Source organism: Oncorhynchus gorbuscha, linkage group LG16, assembly GCF_021184085.1.
Source record: "Oncorhynchus gorbuscha isolate QuinsamMale2020 ecotype Even-year linkage group LG16, OgorEven_v1.0, whole genome shotgun sequence".
In the NCBI taxonomy this organism is placed as follows: Eukaryota; Metazoa; Chordata; class Actinopteri; order Salmoniformes; family Salmonidae; genus Oncorhynchus; species Oncorhynchus gorbuscha.
In genome coordinates, this window is record NC_060188.1 from 49,409,635 (window position 1) to 49,432,635 (window position 23,001).

The following is a 23,001-nucleotide window of genomic DNA, read 5'->3' on the forward strand; positions in this document are numbered from 1 at the left end:
GGTATAACATACACTATACAGTGGCTTGCAAAAGTATTCACCTCCTTGGCATTGTTCCTATATTATTGCTTTACAACCTGGAATTAATATAGATTTTGGGGGGGATTTTATCATTTGATTTACAAAACATGCCTACCACTTTGTCTCCTGGGGTATGTCTCTATAAGCTTGGCACATCTAGCCACTGGGATTTTTGCCCATTCTTCAAGGCAAAACTGCTCCAGCTCTTTCATGTTGGATGGGTTCCGCTGGTGTACAGCAATCTTTAAGTCATACCACAGATTCTCAATTGGATTGAGGTCTGGGCCATTCCAAGACATTTAAATGTTCCCCTTAAACCACTTGAGTGTTGCTTTTGCAGTATTCTTAGGGTCATTGTCCTGCTGGAAGGGGAACCTCCATCCCAGTCTCAAATCTCTGGATGACTGAAACAGGTTTCCCTCAAAAATGTCCTTGTATTTGGCACCACCCATCATTCCTTCAATTCTGACCAGTCCCTGCCAATGAAAAACATGGTGTCTCGGGGTGATGAGACTCTTCAAAAAGTGTTGGGTTTTCTCCAGACATAGAGTTTTCCTTGATGGCCAAAAAGCTACATTTTAGTCTCATCTGACCAGAGTACCTTCTCCCATATGTTTGAGGACTCTCCCACATGCCTTTTGGCGAACACCACACGTGTTTGCTTATTTTTCTCTTTAAGCCATGGCTTTTTTCTGGCCACTCTTCCCTAAGCCCAGCTCTGTGGAGTGTACGGCTTAAAGTGGTCCTATGGACAGATACTCCAATCTCCACTGCGGAGCTTTGCAGCTCCTTCAGGGTTATCTTTGGTCTCTTTGTTACCTCTCTGATTAATGCCCTCCTTGCCTGGTATGTGAGTTTTAGTGGGTGGCCCTCTCTTGGCAGGTTTGTTGCACACAGCCATGCAATCTCCATAGACAAACAATGACAGTAGAATGTTACTGGAGAGCTCATTGACTTTGAATGTGGAATCGTCGTAGGATGCCACCTTTCCATCAAGTCAGTTCATCACATTTCTGCACTGCTAGAGCTGGCCTGGTCAACTGTAAGTGCTGTTATTGTGAAGTGGAAATGGCTAAGAGCAGCAACGACTCAAGCCGTCTCAGAGGGTACCAAATTAGGATGCCCAGGGCAGCTCAAGCACAGAAAGGTTCCACCACCTCTAAAAGGGGGTATAGAAGCCACCTTTTTCCCTAATACTTACTTGAGAAGTCTGAACTGTCAGAGCCTCACGAGGCCTGAACTGTCAGAGCCCCATATAGGGAACCAGAACCTGCTGCAACTTGGCTATGCGCACTGACATGCTGCCACTGCAGCCAAAGTCCATAGACCCCATGGTTCCAAAAACAATACTTACCTTGCGATCTTGAAATATCAGAACTAGTACAAGGAACCGAAAGTCCAAAATATCAGACCACCTGTTGTGACTTGGTATAGCATCGACCAGAGTTGATGAACCACGGCAGCCCAAGGCTCCATCCCACTGGAAACTTGTTGTAACCTGGAAAAATGCACAACCTGCACGCTGCCTAACACCCACTCCTGGTCCCAGCCATAAGAACACTGTGAGCCACACCGGCAGCAGTTACATCCAAGCGATAAAACCTTGACATGCCCCTGAACAATGCCCAAGCAGCCACCTCACCCTTAGTGGTGTGAGCATGCACACCGCTAGGCAATCCTTGTCCTTTTTTGTCATATGCCAGGGAGAAAGTGCCCTACCCTGAGCTGGATTAGCAAAAAATACAAAAAGCTGGTCACAAACACAGATATCCACGGTCCTATTCATATACAGCATGTGCGTAAAGCGTGCACCAGACACAGGGCATACAACCTCGGTTGTTCATTGGAAGCAAACAGAGGAGGTGAGAAAGGGAACTGCTCGAAAGCACGGAAGGGTGTACTGGTAGCAGGTAGGGATCCCCAACCATCGCATAGAGCAGGATCCAAGGCCACTGATACTCCAAAGAATCATTTCCCAATGGAGGATCCAGATCCATCATCGACAAGAACAGACTAGAATACGTGTTCTCTCACGATGCATAAGATCTACTCCAGCCCTGCACACCGGTCCCATTCTGGGCAACCATCGAGGGGTGCAGTCTCCACTCCGTGGAGATAGGACCACCCCCTGGAAAGCAGGTCCAAACCTACGTTGAGAGATCCGGGAAGATACTTCACCCTAAGCGACAGGAAATGTATACTGCTCCATACGAGCAGATGACGGGACATGTTTATGAGAGAGAGAGACCCATCCCCTCCTCCCTGTTGATGTATGCCACCACCGTCCTGTTGTCAGACCTTACCAACACATACTGGAACCCTCCAACATCGGAAGGAAGCGGCTCAGCCATAGAAGACAATCAGTAGCTCTAGGTAATTGATTGAGTGCCCTTTGCTCTGTTTACCAAATCCCTCTTCCTGAGTAGCCCACACACAGAGCTACCCATCCCAGTAAGGATGCATATGTCGTGATCAACCTGTAGGACAGTACCCAGTCCATGAGAACCCCCTGCAAACAATAGTTGCGGGTCCCTCCAAGGAATTAACACCCTTTGGCATGACTGGGATACCATAAGCAGCTGATGGCAGTGGCAACATTTTTATTTATCCATTATTTTACCAGGTAAGTTGACTGAGAACACATTCTCATTTACAGCAACAACATGGGGAATAGTTACAGGGGAGAGGGATGAATGAGCCAATTGTAAACTGGGGATTATTAGGTGACAGTGAAGGTTTGAGAGCCAGATTGGGAATTTAGCCAGGACACTGGGGTTAACACATCTACTCTTACAATACGTGCCATGGGATCTGTAATGACCTCAGAGAGTCAGGACACCCATTTAACATCCCATCCGAAAGACGGCATCCTACACACTGCCCTGGGGTATTGGGATATTCTTTAGACCAGAGGAATGAGTGCCTCCGACTGGCCCTCCAACACCACTTCCAGCAGCATCTGGTCTCCCATCCAGGGACTGACCAAGACCAACCCTGCTTAGCTTCAGAAGCAAGCCAGCAGTGGTTTGCAGGGTGGTATGCTGCTGGCATACTGATATGGAGATACGTCCAGACATGTAGCAGTCACCCAGCACTAAAACAAAAGCATAAATAGAAGTCCCAGAGGCACTACAGAGGCGAACTGCAGAGCCCCTGTCACCTTCCTCATCACCCATGGTGAAACTGCTTGCCCCCCACTGGACTGGATGGAGTATGCTGCCAGTCTTCCATACCTTATCTCTTGAAAAGGTCAAGCGCCGCCCTGAGGACTGGGATAATTCGTTTTTTTATCGTGTTTGTTTTCATATCCACCACTCTTGACAACCGTGTGTCTGAATGTGGGGAAGGAACTCGTTTTTTGTTATGCCCACACCTGGACAATAACACAGTCTTGATACCCCTCACCAAGGATCCTTGGGTAGAAACAATATGCTTTTGTATTATCTCTGTTCTGATGCCCGGCCCACACCGGGTTCAGGGACTTCGGCAACCAGTAATTTGGCCCCATTGACTGAGCCACTTAAAGGCACTGTTGCCAAAGCAAATTCTTGGGGAGGAGAGCCCCGCTAAGCCACCACCATTGTCCCCATACTTTCCCCCACAGCCAGGATAGTACAGCAGGACAGACGCAGCACAAAATCAACCATAGCACGGATTTCGTCGTGAAGCTCTGAAACCGGCTTCCCGTCTCCACGGTCTTATTTAGCTTCTGCAGCAAATCAATATGATACATCTGCAGCACTGGACCACAGACAATGAAACGGCCGCCACACCCTCAGCCTGATACATTTTGTCCAACTGATCCGCCGAGAACTGGCACTGTGTATTTGGAATCACAATGCTAGAATAAGCCCCCTTGTTAGCCTATGGAGCTAAGTAACCTGTCAGCTTTCCATCCATCGGCAGTGTGTAAATGAACCCGCCTCCTCCGTACCCTCTACATTATTGAGCTCACCATAACTTGGTAGCACCAGCCTGGTTGAATGAGGGGAATCCCAGGTCATCAGCGAAATCTTTAAACATGGGTAAGCGCTGCATGGACAGGAGGTAAATAACTTCACCCAAACCATCCTCCGCTGTGGATGAGAAGATGGCCAATCCACCCCAGGTGATCTGCCAGCCTATGACACAGCTCCATCAAAGGTGCATTAACCACCAATGGTTCACACTCCCCCACCGAATCCAAAACCGGGGCTTTAGGCTCTCTGTACAGATGCCATCCGATTCACACTCCCAGAGCCAAGCAGGGATAGTATATCATTCCTGGAATCCAGACTCTGAACACTGCCAGAGAAACTGGAATGAGCCTCACTCTCACTCCTCACTCTAACTCTAACCACTGCTGCTGCTCTCTCACAGCAAGCCTCCTGAGTGTGGTTCCACTCCAGGAAAACAGGACAGCACTTACTTTTCATTGTGAAACTCCATGCATGAGGTTGCAGGTTCAAATTTGTCTGGTTAGCCTTTTTGAACTCTGCAACACTTGTCCTCTTACCCAAGCAAGGAAGCATTAGCTACACAAGCAGAGCAGAAAGTGCTTAGCTTTCAGCAAACAGAAAAAAACTCAAAGTACGCTCCCCCCACTAAAACACACCTAAGTCGGAGCTGAATCTCGAGCCCCAGCATCCATTGGCCCGTTTCATTTTAATTTTTCTTCAGGTGAATAGGATTGGTCGTTGACTTGCCGTAGTATATTATACCAAGTGACCAACTGAAAGGGAACAACTGTCTGAATGAAATAAGATGATAAAGTTAACACTCGCAACAATTATTTGGTAAACCCTAAGGATGCATTTATAACAGACCTCTAATAAAATACGATACACGTGCCAATTTTGTTTAAATTGGTGAATGCTGAGGTGCTGCGAGAACATAGGGCTGACATGCTGAGGGAACATAGGGCTCAGAAAAGATAAGGCTGAGGGAACATAGGGCAGACCCTGTCAGTCTTTCCACTGAGAAACTGACTTCCCTATACTCTTCATTGACCTTGTTCTGAAAAATCACTTTGAAGCAGATTCTAAAAAATAAAATAAAAACGTTTTTTAAAAGACGAAACAAAAGGACTTCGGCTTTGGAATGCAGAGGCCTGTCTGTTACGAATGGTCCCGTGACTCTGGGGGTTGCCAGGTCAGGCATAACTCAGACAGTGTTGATACGGGGTAGAAGGCTGAAGAATGGCCGCTGTCAGCGAGATGGAGATGAATTAGTGCAGGTCTATGTTAGTGTTAGCCAGGGGGTGGGAGATCGTGAGGAACTGGTTCTGCCAGCATGGCATTTGCCCCTCTCCATGAGCCAGTTGAAACAAATGTCTGTCACCTCGGCTGACAACAGGAAGTCTCTGTGTTTTGAGGAACTTCCTGTTCCTGTCAGCTGGACGACTTTGATGTGTTTCTAGGTAGCCTAGATTGCCTTTCGCTTGAGAAGCAGAACGAGACATCTGTGGAAACTGGGGGTTGAATACATTTTTAATCACTGTCTAAAAGGGAAGAGGATATTTTTAGTGGATGGAGAGCTTAAGCTGTGTTAGCACACTGTACCCTGTTGTCTTTCTTTCTGAGAAAGTATGTCTGAGAAAACATATAGCTTACAAAAAAAGAGGATTCATAAAGGGTTCTTTGGCTGTCCCTGTAGGAGACACATTTATTGGTTCCAGGGAGAACCCTTTCAACAAAGATCCTTTAACACTAGAATCATTTTCCCCATACAGTCCCTGACAGTTATTTTATTTACAAAGGGTGCGAGAAGCTCCAGACTTTTTTTCCATTTAAGTCAATTGTTATGATGCCTGTGAATATCAGCGGGATGAAAGCTTTGCTAAAGTTCAGTGAGACAATCACCACACCGACCGACTCCAGATAGTGATGTGCGTATCCCATCGGTAGACGGCCTTAGATACAGAACAGCAGTGCTCCTCTGATGTATTTGTCTAATTAATGATCCAATATTAGTTGAAGTTGTGCTTCAATAAAGAGCTAGATGGTTTGTTAACTGAAGGGTATTTAAAAGGCTTGAATGTACAAGAAATCAGAGCCATAGCTTGACAAGCAAGAGCAAAGTCTTCCTTCGGTGGTTATAAAAAAAGTGTCTACTGAACAGATCTGTTACAACTTGACTTAAACCAGGAAGTCAGTAGAGCATGATCTGTTACTCTCATTCAAGTAGTGTGACATAAACAAGACACATGGCCATAATCAAACACAAATCTGTGTCTCAGCACACACACACAAACTACACACACAAACTACACACACACAAACTACACAAACCACACACACACACACACACACACACACACACACACACACACACACACACACACACACACACACACACACACACACACACACACACACACACACACACACACACACACACACACACACACACACACACACACACACACACACACACACACACACACACACACACACACTGAATGAGCTGAGGTAGAAGCCCTGTGTCTCAGTGCAGCCTTATCATCTTTTATGTATTACTTGTATTCCAGTCAAAGTCAAGTCCTTGGTCCCGCATGCCAGTGTTATCACTCTGTGGATCAAGATGGCGCCGGAGGGGAGGGCTGCTGTCTTATCGGTTCCTAAACAACCATGCTATTTCGTTTTTCGCAACGTTCGTAACTTGTTTTGTACATAATGTTGCTGCTACCGTCTCTTACGACCGAAAGAGCTTCTGGATATCAGAACTGGGATTACTCACCTCAAATTGGACGAGGAGGAAACACGCATCTTTCTGGTAAGAAGTGGGGTGGGGGGGTGTGCCTTATGATTAACGAGACCGTGGTGTGATCATAACAACATACAGGAACTCAAGTCCTTCTGTTCATCTGACTTACAATTCATCACAATCAAATGTCGACCGCATTATCTACCAAGGGAATTCTCTTTGGTTATAATCACAGCCGTATATATTCCCCCCCAAGCAGACACATCGATGGCCCTGAACGAAACTGGAAACTGGAAACCACATATCCTGAGGCTGCATTCATTGTAGCTGGGGATTTTAACAAGGCTAATCTGAAAACAAGACTCCCTAAATTCTATCAGCATATCGATTGCACAACCAGGACTGGTAAAACCCTGGATCATTGTTATTCTAACTTCCGCAATGCATATAAGGCCCTCTGCCACCCTCCTTTCGGAAAACTTGACCACGACTCCATTTTGTTGCTTCCAGCCTACAGACAGAGGCTAAAACAAGAAGCTCCCACGCTCAGGTCTGTTCAACGCTGGTCCGACAAATCAGATTCCACGCTTCAAGACTGCTTCGATCACATGGATTGGGCTATGGTCCGCATTGCGTCCAACAACAACATTGACGAATACGCTGATTCGGTGAGCGAGTTCATTAGAAAGTGCATCGACGATGTTATACCCACAGCAACGATTAAAACATTCCCAAACCAGAAACCGTGGATTGATGGCAGCATTTGCTCGAAACTGAAAGCGCGAACCACTGCTTTTAACCAGGGCAAGGTGACCAGAAACATGACCGAATACAAACAGTGTAGCTATTCCCTCCGCAAGGCAATCAAACCAGCTAAGCGTCAGTATAGAGACATTGTAGAGTCACAATTCAACGGCTCAGACACAAGAGTTATGTGGCAGGGTCTACAGTGAATCACGGATTACCAAAAGGAAACCAGCCCCGTCGCGGACCAGGATGTCTTGCTCCCAGACAGACTAAATAACTTTTTTTGCTCGCTTTGAGGACAATACAGTGCCACTGACACGGCCCGCTACCAAAACCTGCGGACTCTCCTTCACTGCAACCGACGTGAGTAAAACATTTAAACGTGTTAACCCTCGCAAGGCTGTAGGCCCAGACGGCATCCCCAGCCGCGTCCTCAGAGCATGCGCACACCAGCTGGCTGGTGTGTTTACGGACATATTCAATCAATCCTTATCCCAGTCTGCTGTTCCCACATGCTTCAAGAAGGCCACCATTGTTCCTGTTCCCAGGAAATCTAAGGTAACTGAGTTAAACGCCTATCACCCCGTAGCACTCACTTCCGTCATCATGAAGTGCTTTGAGAGACTAGTCAAGGACCATATCACCTCCACCCTACCTGATACTCTAGACCCACTCCAATATGCTTACCGCCCCAATAGGTCCACAAATGACGCAATCATAACCACACTGCACACTGCCCTAACTCAACTGGACAAGAGGAATACCTATGTGAGAATGTTGTTCATCGACTACAGCTCAGCATTTAACACCATAGGACCCTCCAAACTCGTCATCAAGCAAGAGACCCTGGGTCTCGAACCCGCCCTATGCAATTGGGTACTGGACTTCCTGACGGGCCGCCCCCAGGTGGTGTGGGTAGGTAACAACATCTCCACCCTGCTGATCCTCAACACTGGGGCCCCACTAGGTTGCGTTCTGAGACCCTCTCCTGTACTCCCTGTTCACCCACGACTGCGTGGCCATGCACGCCTCCAACTCAATCATCAAGTTTGCGGACGACACTACAGGGGTAGGCTTGATTACCAACAACGACGAGACGGCCTACAGGGAGGAGGTGAGGGCCCTCAGAGTGTGGTGTCAGGAAAATAACCTCACACTCAACGTCAACAAAACAAAGGAGAAGATTGTGGACTTCAGGAAACAGCAGCGGGAGCACCCCCCTATCCACATCGACAGTAGTGGAGAGGGTAGTAAGTTTTAAGTTCCTCTGCGTATACATCACGGACAAACTGAATTGGTCCACCCACACAGACAGCGTTGTGAAGAAGGTGCAGCAGCGCCTCTTCAACCTCAGGAGGCTGAAGAAATTTGGCTTGTCACCAAAAGCACTCACAAACTTCTACAGATGCACAATCAAGAGCATCCTGTCGGCTGTATCACCGCCTGGTACGGCAACTGCTCCGCCCACAACCGTAAGGCTCTCCAGTGGGTAGTGAGGTCTGCACAACGCATCACCAGGGGCAAACTACCTGCCCTCCAGGACACCTACACCACCCGATGTCACAGGAAGGCCATACAGATCATCAAGGACAACAACCACCTGAGCCACTGCCTGTTCACCCCGCTATCATCCAGAAGACGAGGTCAGTACAGATGCAACAAAGCAGGGACCAAGAGACTGAAAAACAGCTTCTATCTCAAGGCCATCAGAATGTTAAACAGCCACCACTAACATTGAGTGGCTGCTGCCAACATACTGACTCAACTCCAGCCACTTTAATAATGGACATTGATGGAAAAATTGTAACTTTAAACAACGCCACTTAATAGAATGTTTACATACCCTACATTACTCATCTCATATGTATATACTGTACTCAATACCATCTACTGCATCTTGCCTATGCCGTTCTGTACCATCACTCATTCATATCTTTCATATCTTTATGTACCGTAATTGCCTGACTATTAAGCGCACCTGAATATAAACCGCACCCACTGAATTATTAAAAAATATGTATTTTGTAGATAAATACGCCGCACATGTCTATAAGCCGCAGGTGCCTACCGGTACATTGAAACAAATGAACTTGGTCACTATCTTCCTCCTCCTGTGCACTGAAACCACTGAAGTCATCTCCTTTGGTGTCGGAGATGAATAGCTTCAGAATTGCTTCATCCGATGTTGGATCGTTTTCATTGTCGCTCTCGTCACTTTCATCCAGAGGCAAATACCCCGCTGAGCTCATGCTGCCACTTCAACACGCAGCAGTCCAGCCTTTCGAAACCCGTTGAGGATAGTGGATTTTTTGACAATGCTCCACCCTGTCAGGACCCACTGGCAGACTTGACCATGAGTTGCTTTTCGCATGCAGCCCATTTTAGTGAAGGATTTCTCCCCCACTTGTCATCCAAGATTCCCACTGAACAAGGAGCACCACCTTAAATGCATGATTTATATTGATGTCGAGTGGCTGCAAATACTTTGGGCCATCTGCTTTTCTTCCCTCTGAAAGCCTTTGTTGTCTTTTTGCACTGAGTCCGTTCCCCACGCTGCTGTTTCCAACGTCTTATCATCGACTCATTAAGGCCAAGCTCCCGTGCAGCAGCTCTCTTTCCTTTTCCAACAGCCAGATTGATCGCCTTCAACTTGAAAGCTGCATGATATGCATTTCTCTGTGTCTTTGCCATGATGAGGGTACCAAAATTACTACCGTAATCAGAATAATGGGAAGTTTGAGTGCGCTCGATTTTACGTCACATTATGTGACGATGCTCAGTTTTTTGGCGGCATGAATCTTGTGAAAGCGGGGAAAATCCATAAATGAGCCGCGTCATTGTATAAACCGTGAGGTTCAAAGCGTGGGAATAAAGTAGCGGCTTATAGTCCAGCAATTACGGTACATACTATATTCTTTATCCCTTTACACTTGTGTGTATAAGGTAGTAGTTGGGGAATTGTTAGGTTAGATTACTCGTTGGTTATTACTGCATTGTCGGAACTAGAAGCACAAACATTTCGCTACACTCACATTAACATCTGCTAACCATGTGAATGTGACAAATAAATTGGACTTGATTTGCTAGCTAACCTAATAAATGGGTTGAACTGAAAGCACGTATATCCTACCAACTGGACATTAAAAGCTGTAATATCTTATGTTTCACTGACATTAAGAACATACAGCTGACGGATAATACACTTCATTGGCAGGATAGAACAGCAGCCTCTGGTAAGACACGGGGCGGGGGCCCATGCATATTTGTAAACAATAGCTGGTGCACGATATCTAAGGAAGTCTCAAGGTTTTGCCTGCCTGAGGTAGAGTAGCTCATGATAAGCCGCAGACCACACTATCTACCTAGAGAGTTTTCATCTGTATTTTTCATAGCTGTCTACATACCACCACAGACCGAGGCTGGCACTAAAACCGCATTTAATGAGCTGTATTCCGCAATAAGGAAACAGGAAAACGTTCATCCAGAGGTGGCGCTCCTATTGGCCGGGGACATTAATGCAGGGAAACTTAAATCAGTTTGACCTATTTTCTATCTGATTATTAAATGTACAACCAGAGGGAAAACATTCTGGACCACCTTTACTCCACACACAGACATGCCTACCGAGCTCTCCCTCTGCCTCCATTTGGCAAATCTGACCATAACTCTATCCTCCTGATTCCGGCTTACAAGCTTAAAATTAAAGCAGGAAGCACCAGTGACACGGTCTATATAAAAGTGATCAGATGAAGGAGATGCTAAACTACAGGAATGTTTTGCCAGCACAGACTGGAATATGCTCCGGGATTCTTCCGATGGCATTGAAGAGTATACCACATCAGTTACTGGCTTTATCAATAAGTGCATCAAGGACAACATCCCGCAGTAACTGTACGTACATACACCAACCAGAAACCATGGATTACAGGCAACATTCGCACTGAGCTAAAGGGTAGAGGTACCGCTTTCAAGGAGCGGGACTCTAACCCGGAAGCTTATAAGAAATCCCGCGATGCCCTCCGATGAGCCATCAAACAGGCAAAGCTTCAATACAGGACTAAGATCGAATCGTACTACACCGGCGCTGATGCTCGTCTTATTAAATTTTTCCCCACGAAAAGGCTTTATTACAGACAGAAATACTCATCAGTTTCATCAGCTGTCTGGGTGGCTGGTCTTAGACAATCCCGCAGGTGAAGAAGCCAGATGTGGTAGAGAATTGAATTTCTCTAGCAACAGATCTGGTGGACATTCCTACAGTCAGCGTTCCATCTATGGCATTGTGCAGATTTTAGAGTGGCCTTTTATAGTCCCAGCACAAGGTGCACCTGTGTAATGATCATGCTGTTTAACCATCTTCTTGATTTGCCACACCTGTCAGGTGGATGGATTATCTTGGCAAAGGAGAAATGCTCACTAACAGGGATGTAAAAACATTTGTGCTCAACATTTGAGAGAAATACGCCTTTTGTGCGTATGGAAAATTTCTGGGATCTTTTATATCAGCTCATGAAACATGGGACCAACACTACATGTTACGTTTGTATTTTTGTTTAGTATATATAAAACACAGGAAATCCCATTTTTGACTGCATGGGGCCTTTAAAACCTCTTAAGGATAGGCAGAACGCAAATGTCTCAACTGGCCAATTGCCAGGGGAAATGCAGAGCACCAGATTCAAATAAAATGCTATAAAATTCAAACTTTCATTAAATAACACATGTAAGATACTCAATTAAAGCTACACTCGTTGTGAATCCAGCCAAGATGTCAGATTTCTAAAATGCTTTTCGGCGAAAGCACAAGAAGCTATTATCTGATAGCCTGCACCATCTGCACCAGCAGTGAACAAAGGAGCTAGCATATTACAACACTGCAGGCGCTACACAAAACGCTGAAATAAAATACACTGCTCAAAAAAATAAAGGGAACACTTAAACAACACAATGTAACTCCAAGTCAATCACACTTCTGTGAAATCAAACTGTCCACTTGGGAAGCAACACTGATTGACAATAAATTGCACATGCTGTTGTGCAAATTGAATAGACAACAGGTGGAAATGATAGGCAATTAGCAAGACACCCCCAATAAAGGAGTGGTTCTGCAGGTGGGGACCACAGACCACTTCTCAGTTCCTATGCTTCCTGGCTGATGTTTTGGTCACTTTTGAATGCTGGTGGTGCTTTCACTCTAGTGGTAGCATGGGACGGAGTCTACAACCCACACAAGTGGCTCGGGTAGTGCAGCTCACCCAGGATGGCACATCAATGCGAGCTGTGGCAAGAAGGTTTGCTGTGTCTGTCAGCGTAGTGTCCAAAGCATGGAGGCGCTACCCGGAGACAGGCCAGTACATCAGGAGACGTGGAGGAGGCCGTAGGAGGGCAACAACCCAGCAGCAGGACCGCTACCTCCGCCTTTGTGCAAGGAGGAGCACTGGCAGAGCCCCGCAAAATGACCTCCAGCAGGCCACAAATGTGCATTTGTCGGCTCAAATGGTCAGAAACAGACTCCATGAGGGTGGTATGAGGGTCCGATGTCCACAGGTGGGGGTTGTACTTATACAGCCAAACACCGTGCAGGACGTTTGGCATTTGCCAGAGAACACCAAGATTGGCAAATTCGCCACTGGCGCCCTGTGCTCTTCACAGATGAAAGCAGGTTCACACTGAGCACGTGACAGGCGTGAGAGTCTGGTGACGCCGTGGAGAACGTTCTGCTGCCTGCAACATCCTCCAGCATGACCGGTTTGGCGGTGGGTCAGTCATGGTGTGGGGTGGCATTTCTTTGGGGGGGCCGCACAGCCTCCATGTGCTCGCCAGCGGTAGCCTGACTGCCATTAGGTACCGAGATGAGATCCTCAGACCCCTTGTGAGACCATATGCTGGTGCAGTTGGCCCTGGGTTCTTCCTAATGCAAGACAATGCTAGACCTCATGTGGCTGGAGTGTGTCAGCAGTTCCAGCAAGAGGAAGGCATTGATGCTATGGACTGGCCTGCCCGTTCCCCAGACCTGAATCCAATTGAGCACATCTGGGACATCATGTCTCGCTCCATCCACCATCGCCACGTTGCACCACAGACTGTCCAGGAGTTGGCAGATGCTTTAGTCCAGGTCTGGGAGGAGATCCCTCAGGAGACCATCCGCCACCTCATCAGAAGCATGCCCAGGCATTGTAGGGAGGTCATACAGGCACGTGGAGGCCACACACACTACTGAGCCTCATTTTGACTTGTTTTAAGGACATTACATCAAAGTTGGATCAGCCTGTAGTGTGGTTTTCCACTTTAATTTTGAGTGTGACTCCAAATCCAGACCTCCATGGGTTGATAAATTTGATTTCCATTGATAATTTTTGTGATTTTGTTGTCAGCACATTCAACTCTGTAAAGAAAAAAGTATTTAATAAGAATATTTCATTCATTCAGATCTAGGATGTGTTATTTTAGTGTTCCCTTTATTTTTTTGAGCAGTGTATAAAACATGCATTACCCTTGACAAGCTTCTTTTGTTGGCACTCCAATATGTCCCATAAACATCACGATTGGTCCTTCTGTTCGATCAATTCCGTCCATATATATCCAAAATGTGCATTTATAAAGCGCATTTTATCCAGAAAGAAACAGCTTACAAAAATGCAACGTCATTACAAAATATTTCAAAAGTTGCCTATAAACCTTGCCAAAATATTTCAAACTACTTTTGTAATACAACATTAGGTATTTTTAAATGTTAATAATGGATCAAAATGTAGATGGGGCAATCACGACTCCAACACCATCATTAGGATTGCTGAAGACACAACACTGATCACCGCCAACGATGATACAGACTATAGGGAGGAGGTCAGAGACCTGGCAGTGTAGTGCCAGGTCAACAACATCTCCCTCAATGTGAGCAAGACAAAGGAGCTGATCGTGGAATATAGGAAAAGGAGGGCCAAACAGGCCCCCATTAACATTGATGGGGCTGTAGTGGAGCGGGTTGAGAGTTTCAAGTTCCTTGGTGTGCACATCGCCAACGAACTATCATGGTCCAAACACACCAAGGCAGTCGTGAAGAGGGTATGGTTACACCTTTTCCCCATGAGGAGACTGAAAAGATTTGGCATGGGTCCCTAGATCCTCAAAAGGTTCTAAAGCTACGCCATCTAGAGCATCCTGACCGGTTGCATCACCGCCTGGTATGGCAACTGCTCGGCATCCTACATGTACAAACGACCTCAACTAATCTGTACCCCAGGCACATTGACTCGTTACCGGTATCCCGGTATATAGCCTTTTTTATTGTTATGTCATTTTATTGTGTTACCATTTATTTTTTACTTTAGTTTATTTAGTAAATATTTTCTTAACTCTATTTCTTGAACTGCATTGTTGGTTAAGGGCTTGTAAGTAAGTATTTCACGGTAAGGGATACACGGCACATGTGACAAATACAATTTGATTTGATTTGTTGTGTGACGAGGTTGCTAAGCTAATCGTCATGCAATCCCTTCTCAAAGTATGTATTTAAAAATATGTTGAGAAACATGGCTATTTTCCTCAAGTATGTAGTGTCACGATTCCAAAGCTATATGATCCTACGGATAGCAAGTTAATTATCTTGCCATATCAGACAATATTTGTAATGTTGTACTTCTTGTTGATTAAGCTTGTGCTAATGTTGAGTTTTTGAGCTGGCGCCCAAAAGACTCCCATTCAGTCCTTGTAGGAGAGCGCTCCTTGTCTCTGAATCGCCCATAATGCACTGCATGAACCATTGACGTGCCATGGGCAACATTTTCCATCTCATCAAAAGTGTGTCTGCCGTTGCGAATGTTACACGGGACCCAAATCGGCTGCGCGTGTGCGCCATCGTGCGCCATCGTGCATAAATGTATTTTGTCCCCCTACACCAAATGCGATCACGACACGCAGGTTAAAATATCAAAACAAACTCTGAACCAATTATATTACTTTGGGGAGAGGTCGAAAAGGATTAAACATTTATGGCAATTTAGCTAGTTAGCTTGCACTTGCTAGCTAATTTGTCCTATTTAGCTAGCTTGCTGTTGCTAACCTGAAATGCACATGGTCCTCTACTGCAACAATTAATCCACACATAAAACGGTCAACCAAATCATTTCTAGTCATCTCTCTTCCTTCCAGGCTTTTTCTTCTCCTGACTTTATATTGCGATTGGCGACTTTCATAAATTAGGTGCATTACCGCCACTGACCTTGTTCGTCTTTCAGTCACCTATGTGGGTATAACCGATGAGGAGATGGCACGTGGGTATCTGCTTCTATAAACCAATGAGGAGATAGGAGAGGCAGGTCTTGCAGCGTGATCTGCATCAGATATAGAACTGATTTCTATTTTAGCCCGTGGCAACGCAGATGCTCGTTTGCGCGCGCGAGCAGTGTGGGTGCAATAATTTTATAATTTTAATAACATAGATTTCAAATTTTATTTTGCAACGCTCGCGTCCGTGTGGTCAGCCTGTTAGACTCCACTATGAGGCACAATCATCTGCAGGTTGAACATAGAAGAGTGGCCAGAAAAAAGCCATTGCTTAAAGAAAAAAATAAGCAATCCCGTTTGGTGTTCACCAAAGATTGTAGACTCCTAAATTGATAGTGCAGTTTGTTTAGGTGATTTTACAGCTAACTAGCTACATGTTATGTTACATGCTAATATTGTCTTTGGTATTATTGTGTGTAGCTAAATTTGCTAATGTTAGCTAGCTACCTAGCTAGCTAGCCAGTCAGCCCATAGATAGAGAATTGATTAGTGGATTTTGTAGTCGAGCTGACACAGATTTCCACAATGATTTTCCATGTTGCTACCAATCTTATTTTAACGCCAAAATGAAACATTTGTTCACAAAAATCATTATTGTCACATATTAATGATATTTAACACTACATTAAAAGGAATGAGTGGTTTTGGTGGATTCTGTGTCCAACAATCATGGATTGAGACAATGGTTTTTCAATCTGTTGATGGCTGATGGACAACGGAGATGATTGACCTTTGTACTTACAGTACGCAACTCATCCAGAACAATGAAATTAGCTAAACCTTTTAAGGACAAAAACGGACAATGATGAATGCATATGCGTTTTCAAATGCTTTTATATGTCTCTGGGTGGTCATTCGTGTTACACATTTTTATGATTACTTATCTTATATCTCTTCTCTCAGGAGTCAGGATCCTCTTGGCTGGACAGTGTCCTCGCTCATCTAGCTGACATCATTCTACTGGAGGACACTCCGTCCATCCAGATGGAGGTTGCTGTTCTGGTGAAGGAGTTTCCAGACATACGGTAAAGGTTTCAATCATTTGGGGAATGCAGTATAGAGCACTGTTTAGAAACGTTGTACAGTGAACTCATTTGCCAAGTGTCATTCATTGGTCCCCATTTCCTATATACGCAATGCCACAGTACACAGAACCTACATTCCACAGTGCAGTTTCATAAGTGCTGTTTTTGGAATGTGGACAAAGGTAGCACAATTTAAGTCCACATTTACACTGAGTGTATAAACATTAGGAGCACCTTCCTACTATTGAATTGCACCACCTTTTCCCCTCGGAACAGATTCAATTTGTTGGGGCATGGACTCTACAAGGTGTTGAAAGCGTTCCACAGGGATGCTGGACCATGTAGACTCCAGTGCTTCCCGCAGTTGTCAAGTTGGCTGGATGTCCTTTAGTTAAAATCAAATCAAAATCAAATCAAATTTATTTATATAGCCCTTCGTACATCAGCTGATATCTCAAAGTGCTGTATAGAAACCCAGCCTAAAACCCCAAACAGCAGGTAATACAGGTGTAGAAGCACGGTGGCTAGGAAAAACTCCCTAGAAAGGCCCAAACCTAGGAAGAAACCTATAGAGGAACCAGGCTATGTGGGGTGGCCAGTCCTCTTCTGGCTGTGCCGGGTGGAGATTATAACAGAACATGGCCAAGATGTTCAAATGTTCATAAATGACCAGCATGGTCAAATAATAATAATCACAGGCAGAACCGTTCAAACTGGAGCAGCAGCACGGCCAGGTGGACTGGGGAAAAAAGGAGTCCCCAATTTGTAAGTCGCTCTGGATAAGAGCGTCTGCTAAATGACTTAAATGTAAATGTAAATGTAATGAGTCATCATGTCAGGTAGTCCTGAGGCATGGTCCTAGGGCTCAGGTCCTCCGAGAGAGAGAAAGAAAGAGAGAAAGAGAGAATTAGAGAGAGCATACTTAAATTCACACAGGACACCGGATAGGACAGGAGAAGTACTCCAGATATAACAGACAGACCCTAGCCCCCCGACACATAAACTACTGCAGCATAAATACTGGAGGCTGAGACAGGAGGGGTCAGGAGACACTGTGGCCCCATCCGATGACACCCCCGGACAGGGCCAAACAGGAAGGATATAACCCCACCCACTTTGCCAAAGCACAGTCCCCACACCACTAGAGGGATATCTTTAACCACCAACTTACCATCCTGAGACAAGGCCGAGTGTAGCCCACAAAGATCTCCGCCACGGCACAACCCAAGGGGGGGCGCCAACCCAGACAGGAAGATCACATCAGTGACTCAACCCACTCAAGTGACGCACCCCTCCTAGGGACGGTATGAAAGAGCCCTAGTAAGCCAGTGACTCAGCCCCTGTAATAGGGTTAGAGGCAGAGAATCCCAGTGGAAAGAGGGGAACCGGCCAGGCAGAGACAGCAAGGGCGGTTCATTGCTCCAGAGCCTTTCCGTTTACCTTCGTGGACCATTCTTAATACACACGGGAAACTGTTGAGCGTGAAAAATGCAGCAGCGTCATAGTTGTTGACACACTCAAACCGATGCACCTGGCATACTACCATACCCCGTTCAAAGGCACTTAAATATTTTCTCTTGCCAATTCACCCTCTGAATGGCATACAATCTATGTCTCAATTGTCTCAAGGCTTTAAAATGATTCTTTACCCTGTCTCCTCCCCTTTATCTACACTGATTGAAGTGGATTTAACAAGTGACATCAAGAAGGGATCACAGCTTTCACCTGGTCAGTCTATGTCATGGAAAGAGAAGGGTATTCCTAAAGTTTTGTGCACTCATTGTAGACTTTCTATTGACACAATGGGTCAACACAAGGAAAAGAAGCACGGAAACATACTTATATTAACCCTGCTATTCTTGGAGAGGACCGAGGGGCTGTTTTGAGTGGAAGAGGCTGGTTAGCCCCATAAGGTACTGTCCCTGGCCCCTCGTTGTTTGTGTGTTTCATGGGGTCAGCCACTGGACTGCTAGCTGGCAGCGTACCCAATATGTGACGCATGACCCGTGGCCCGGCAGACAGGAAGCTGCTGCGGAGTATTTCCTTTTCCTGCCACCCCACGGGAGACAGTCTGGTGCCACTCTCTGGAATCAAAGGATGGAGCTAAAGCAGGTCAATGCGATGTTAACTCATTCAGGCACAAGGAGTGCCTTTTGTTTTCTTGCTCGCAAATCGCCGTTGGTATTTTCAGAGATCAAAGTCTGCAGTCCACCACTGGGACTCCCCCATATGTCCCATATGTCGTCCCCCCCCAACCACTGTTTAACACCTTTGTTTACAGGCTCAGTCAGTTTCACCCCACCCTTGATTGCTTTGTGAACAAACCCTTCCTCTTGTTCATATTGAAACAATCAGCAAATCAAATCAAACTGAAGTTAAAGTGAATTTAAAATCGCAACACACTTTAAATTCAATTTACTTGGAAAGTCTGGTAGATGTACCGGGTGAAGAAATGTAAAACAATTAAGGTTTTGTCGCATCTTTTTTGAATCATGTCTAATTGACGTGAAATACACATCATTTTCTATCAATAGATCAACTGAACATCATAAGTTATGGCCCTTTGCTCTGCATAATTGAATCATGAATCAGCATCAAAACCACTGAAATGCCCTAACTCCAGTCTCTATCTCCCTCCCTTTCCTCCCCTTCTCTCCCTCCATCATCCCTGCAGGAAGAAGCACGTCTCCACCCTGCTGAACGTGCGAGGCATGATGCGTCAGGCGGAGCGTGAGGAGATCTTGAACATAGTCCGAGACTTCGAGAGCAGTGGCAGCTCTGCTCTGCTATGCCGGGATCACGCCCTCTTCTCAGACATCCCTGTCACCTCCGAGGTGCACTGCATCAACCTGGGCCTCATCCGCGTCGCCATGACCCTCGCCAACTGGTTCTCAGAGGCCCGGCCTCGACGACACCTCAAGAAAAACCCCAGGAACAGAACCACGCTGCCACTGGAACGCCTGACCGAGGAGAAGGATATGGATGATGATTGACTTCAAGGAAAATTATATGGAGCACATTGGTAGAACAGAGGCTCACCCGTAACACTCATAAATCTGTATCAATGTGTTCATTTGTATGACTAACTAATACTGATGGTGCATAATGTAATTTTTTGGCTTTCTGCTGTAAATAACATAGGTAGAGGTTTGTTGTTGACAACAATTTGACAAGCACTCAATCCTAATATCTGTCATATTATGTGCTGCGACTACTGTGCTGCGACTACTATTGTGGGGCCGAATACTGTGAAACATACTACTAAAAAGAAATTCAAGTCTCCAAAGAAACGTGAAACTATCAAACGCCGTTTTTAATTCATCTGTAAATTGACTTATCACTCATTTACAGACATTTCAAAGGAATGTGATAAAAAAGGACTTGATCTCAGGTATAGCACATATAAGCTCATCTACTGCACCTCGAGCTCAGACATTTCTTCATGTTTGGAATGTGAACCAGTACACAGTTGCATTGCTTGGATTGATTTTAAGGCATACTTGAAACACAGATTTCGTATCATCTATGAATGTATCACTTCAATGGTTTTGTAAACCTTATTGGGTAACACTTTACATTAAGGCAGTGTTTCTTAATGATGGTCCTGGGGACACAAAAGGGTGTACATTTTTGTTCTTGCCCTAGCACTTGATTCGACTAATCAACTCATCATCAAGCTTTTCGATGTGAATCAGGTGTGTTAGTGTTGGGGCAAAAACAGACATGTTCACCCCTTTGGGTCCCCAGGACCAGGATTGAGAAATACTGTTTTAAGGTATACTTTTATACATAAATAAGTAGTTAATAAACTGTTAATTATTCATTTAACAATAACTTAGAGCTAACTAATGTGTTATAACTGTTTAACTTTTATAACTAACAAAGGGGGTACCTAGTCAACACACCTGAATGGATTCCACCGAAATGTGTCTTCCACATTTAACCCAACCCCTCTGTATCAGAGAACTCTGAATTTAAGAATAATTTTAAGTACACCTTAATGTAAAGTTTTACCTGTTAAGGTAAAGTGTTACCAAAACTATTCAAACTGTTGTCATCATATTCCAACTAATTATTGTCCAGTTGAATGCTTTGTAGATTCCAATGCAATGTATGACCTATGGATAAATATGTTGTTCAATATCTCTTTATTCTATGGGTAATTTAACCTAATCCCAACCTTGTCTTGGATACCGCACAGCTTTTCTCTGCTCTTTCTCTAACTTTGTATTGCTGTTTGATACACATATGTATGGAAATATATATATATATATATATATATATATATATATATATATATATATATATATATATATATATATATATATATGACATGGTTTGTAAATGTTTTAAACACTCAACTGTGAATGAATATGATCTATTATGTTGCCAAAGAGTAAATAAACCCCCATTGATTGGGTGGATTTTATTTATTTTATTTTATTTCACCTTTATTTAACCAGGTAGGCTAGTTGAGAACAAGTTCTCATTTGCAACTGCGACCTGGCCAAGATAAAGCATAGCAGTGTGAACAGACAACACAGAGTTACACATGGAGTAAACAATTAACAAGTCAATAACACAGTAGGAAAAAAAGGGGAGTCTATATACAATGTGTGCAAAAGGCATGAGGAGGTAGGCGAATAATTACAATATTGCAGATTAACACTGGAGTGATAAATGATCAGATGATCATGTACAGGTAGAGATATTGGTGTGCAAAAGAGCAGAAAAGTAAATAAATAAAAACTGTGGGGATGAGGTAGGTGAAAATGGGTGGGCTATTTACCAATAGACTATGTACAGCTGCAGCGATTGGTTAGCTGCTCAGATAGCTGATGTTTGAAGTTGGTGAGGGAGATAAAAGTCTCCAACTTCAGTGATTTTTGCAATTCGTTCCAGTCATAGGCAGCAGAGTACTGGAACGAAAGGCGGCCAAATGAGGTGTTGGCTTTAGGGATGATCAGTGAGATACACCTGCTGGAGCGCGTGCTACGGATGGGTGTTGCCATCGTGACCAGTGAACTGAGATAAGGCGGAGCTTTACCTAGCATGGCCTTGTAGATGACCTGGAGCCAGTGGGTCTCGCAACGAATATGTAGCGAGGGCCAGCCGACTAGAGCATACAAGTCGCAGGATTGAACTAACTTCTCATTTGATAGGGGCATATATTTTGCCATATATAGGAGTACATACTGTATATTTGGTCACATTTGGGAGCAAACTAATCTTTAAAATACTAAATGTAATGTGCTGAGAAGCATATGTTTGATGACAGAAAGGTGGTTTCGTGCCCTAGGGAGGAATGCTGAACATCTTGAAAACAGCAGTGGTGAACAATACAAACCAAAGGGCAGTCTGACAAACTGATATAGTGTATGAGGAAGGGTATACACTGACTGTACAAAACATTAAGGACACATACTCTTTCCATGACAGACTGACCAGGTGAATCCAGTTGAGAGCTGTGATCCCTTATTGATGTCACTAAATCCACTTCAATTGGTGTAGCTGAAGGGGAGGAGACAGGTTAAAGAAGGATTTTTAAGCCTTGAGACAATTGAGACATGGATTGTGTATGTGTGCCATTCAGAGGGTGTATTGGCAAGACAAAATATTTAAGTGCCTAGTAGGTGCCAGTCGCATAAGCTTGTGTCAAGAACTGCAACGCTACTGGGGTTTTCACACTAAACAGTTTCCTGTGTGTATCAAGAATACTCCACCATGTGTTATGGCAGCTACTGTATGTCCATTTGGGTTCCACCGTGGCTCCAATATGGTGCTTGATTGCAAAGGGAAACTAAAGGGTCGTACCTCCAGACTCGTCCGAGGGGATGTTTTGTGGTAAACAAAGGCTACGTGTTGTCTACCGCCGAGGTGGCAAACGGATGCTTTTATTGGAGCCAAGTTTACGCCACGCACTAGGAGGGAACTTCCTTTTTGCTGGTCGGAGTGTGGGTTCAGCCACGCTGGATCTTTTTCATGCTTTATAAACACTCATGGGCTGTCAGACAACCTCAGTATGGGTTATGTGCTGTGTATTCGCTTCACACACTCCCTAAATTGGCCTGTAATCTCTAAAAGCCGATGTCACTATATGTCTATGTGTAGCTTTCTTACCCTTTTCCATGGGAAAATTACAACACATGGCAGAAAATTCTATACTCAGAGCAGATGGTTCACATTGACCACTTGAACATCCTTGTTTTTCAGTGGTGACCAATAGCACAATAGCCCC

The 23,001-nt window shown here is 44.9% G+C and overlaps 1 protein-coding gene across 1 annotated transcript in view; it reads left to right on the forward strand.

The window, feature by feature from the left end:
• exoc3l2a (exocyst complex component 3-like 2a) overlaps nucleotides 1-21,017 on the forward strand; it is a 50,852-nt gene extending 29,835 nt beyond the window's left edge. Inside the window, exons 12-13 of the mRNA XM_046307037.1 lie at nucleotides 16,642-16,763; nucleotides 19,438-21,017. Coding sequence (XP_046162993.1) covers nucleotides 16,642-16,763; nucleotides 19,438-19,756 — 441 coding nt within the window. The 3' untranslated portion in view covers nucleotides 19,757-21,017. The remainder of the gene's footprint in view (nucleotides 1-16,641; nucleotides 16,764-19,437) is intronic.
• Nucleotides 21,018-23,001: the final 1,984 nt, after the last annotated feature.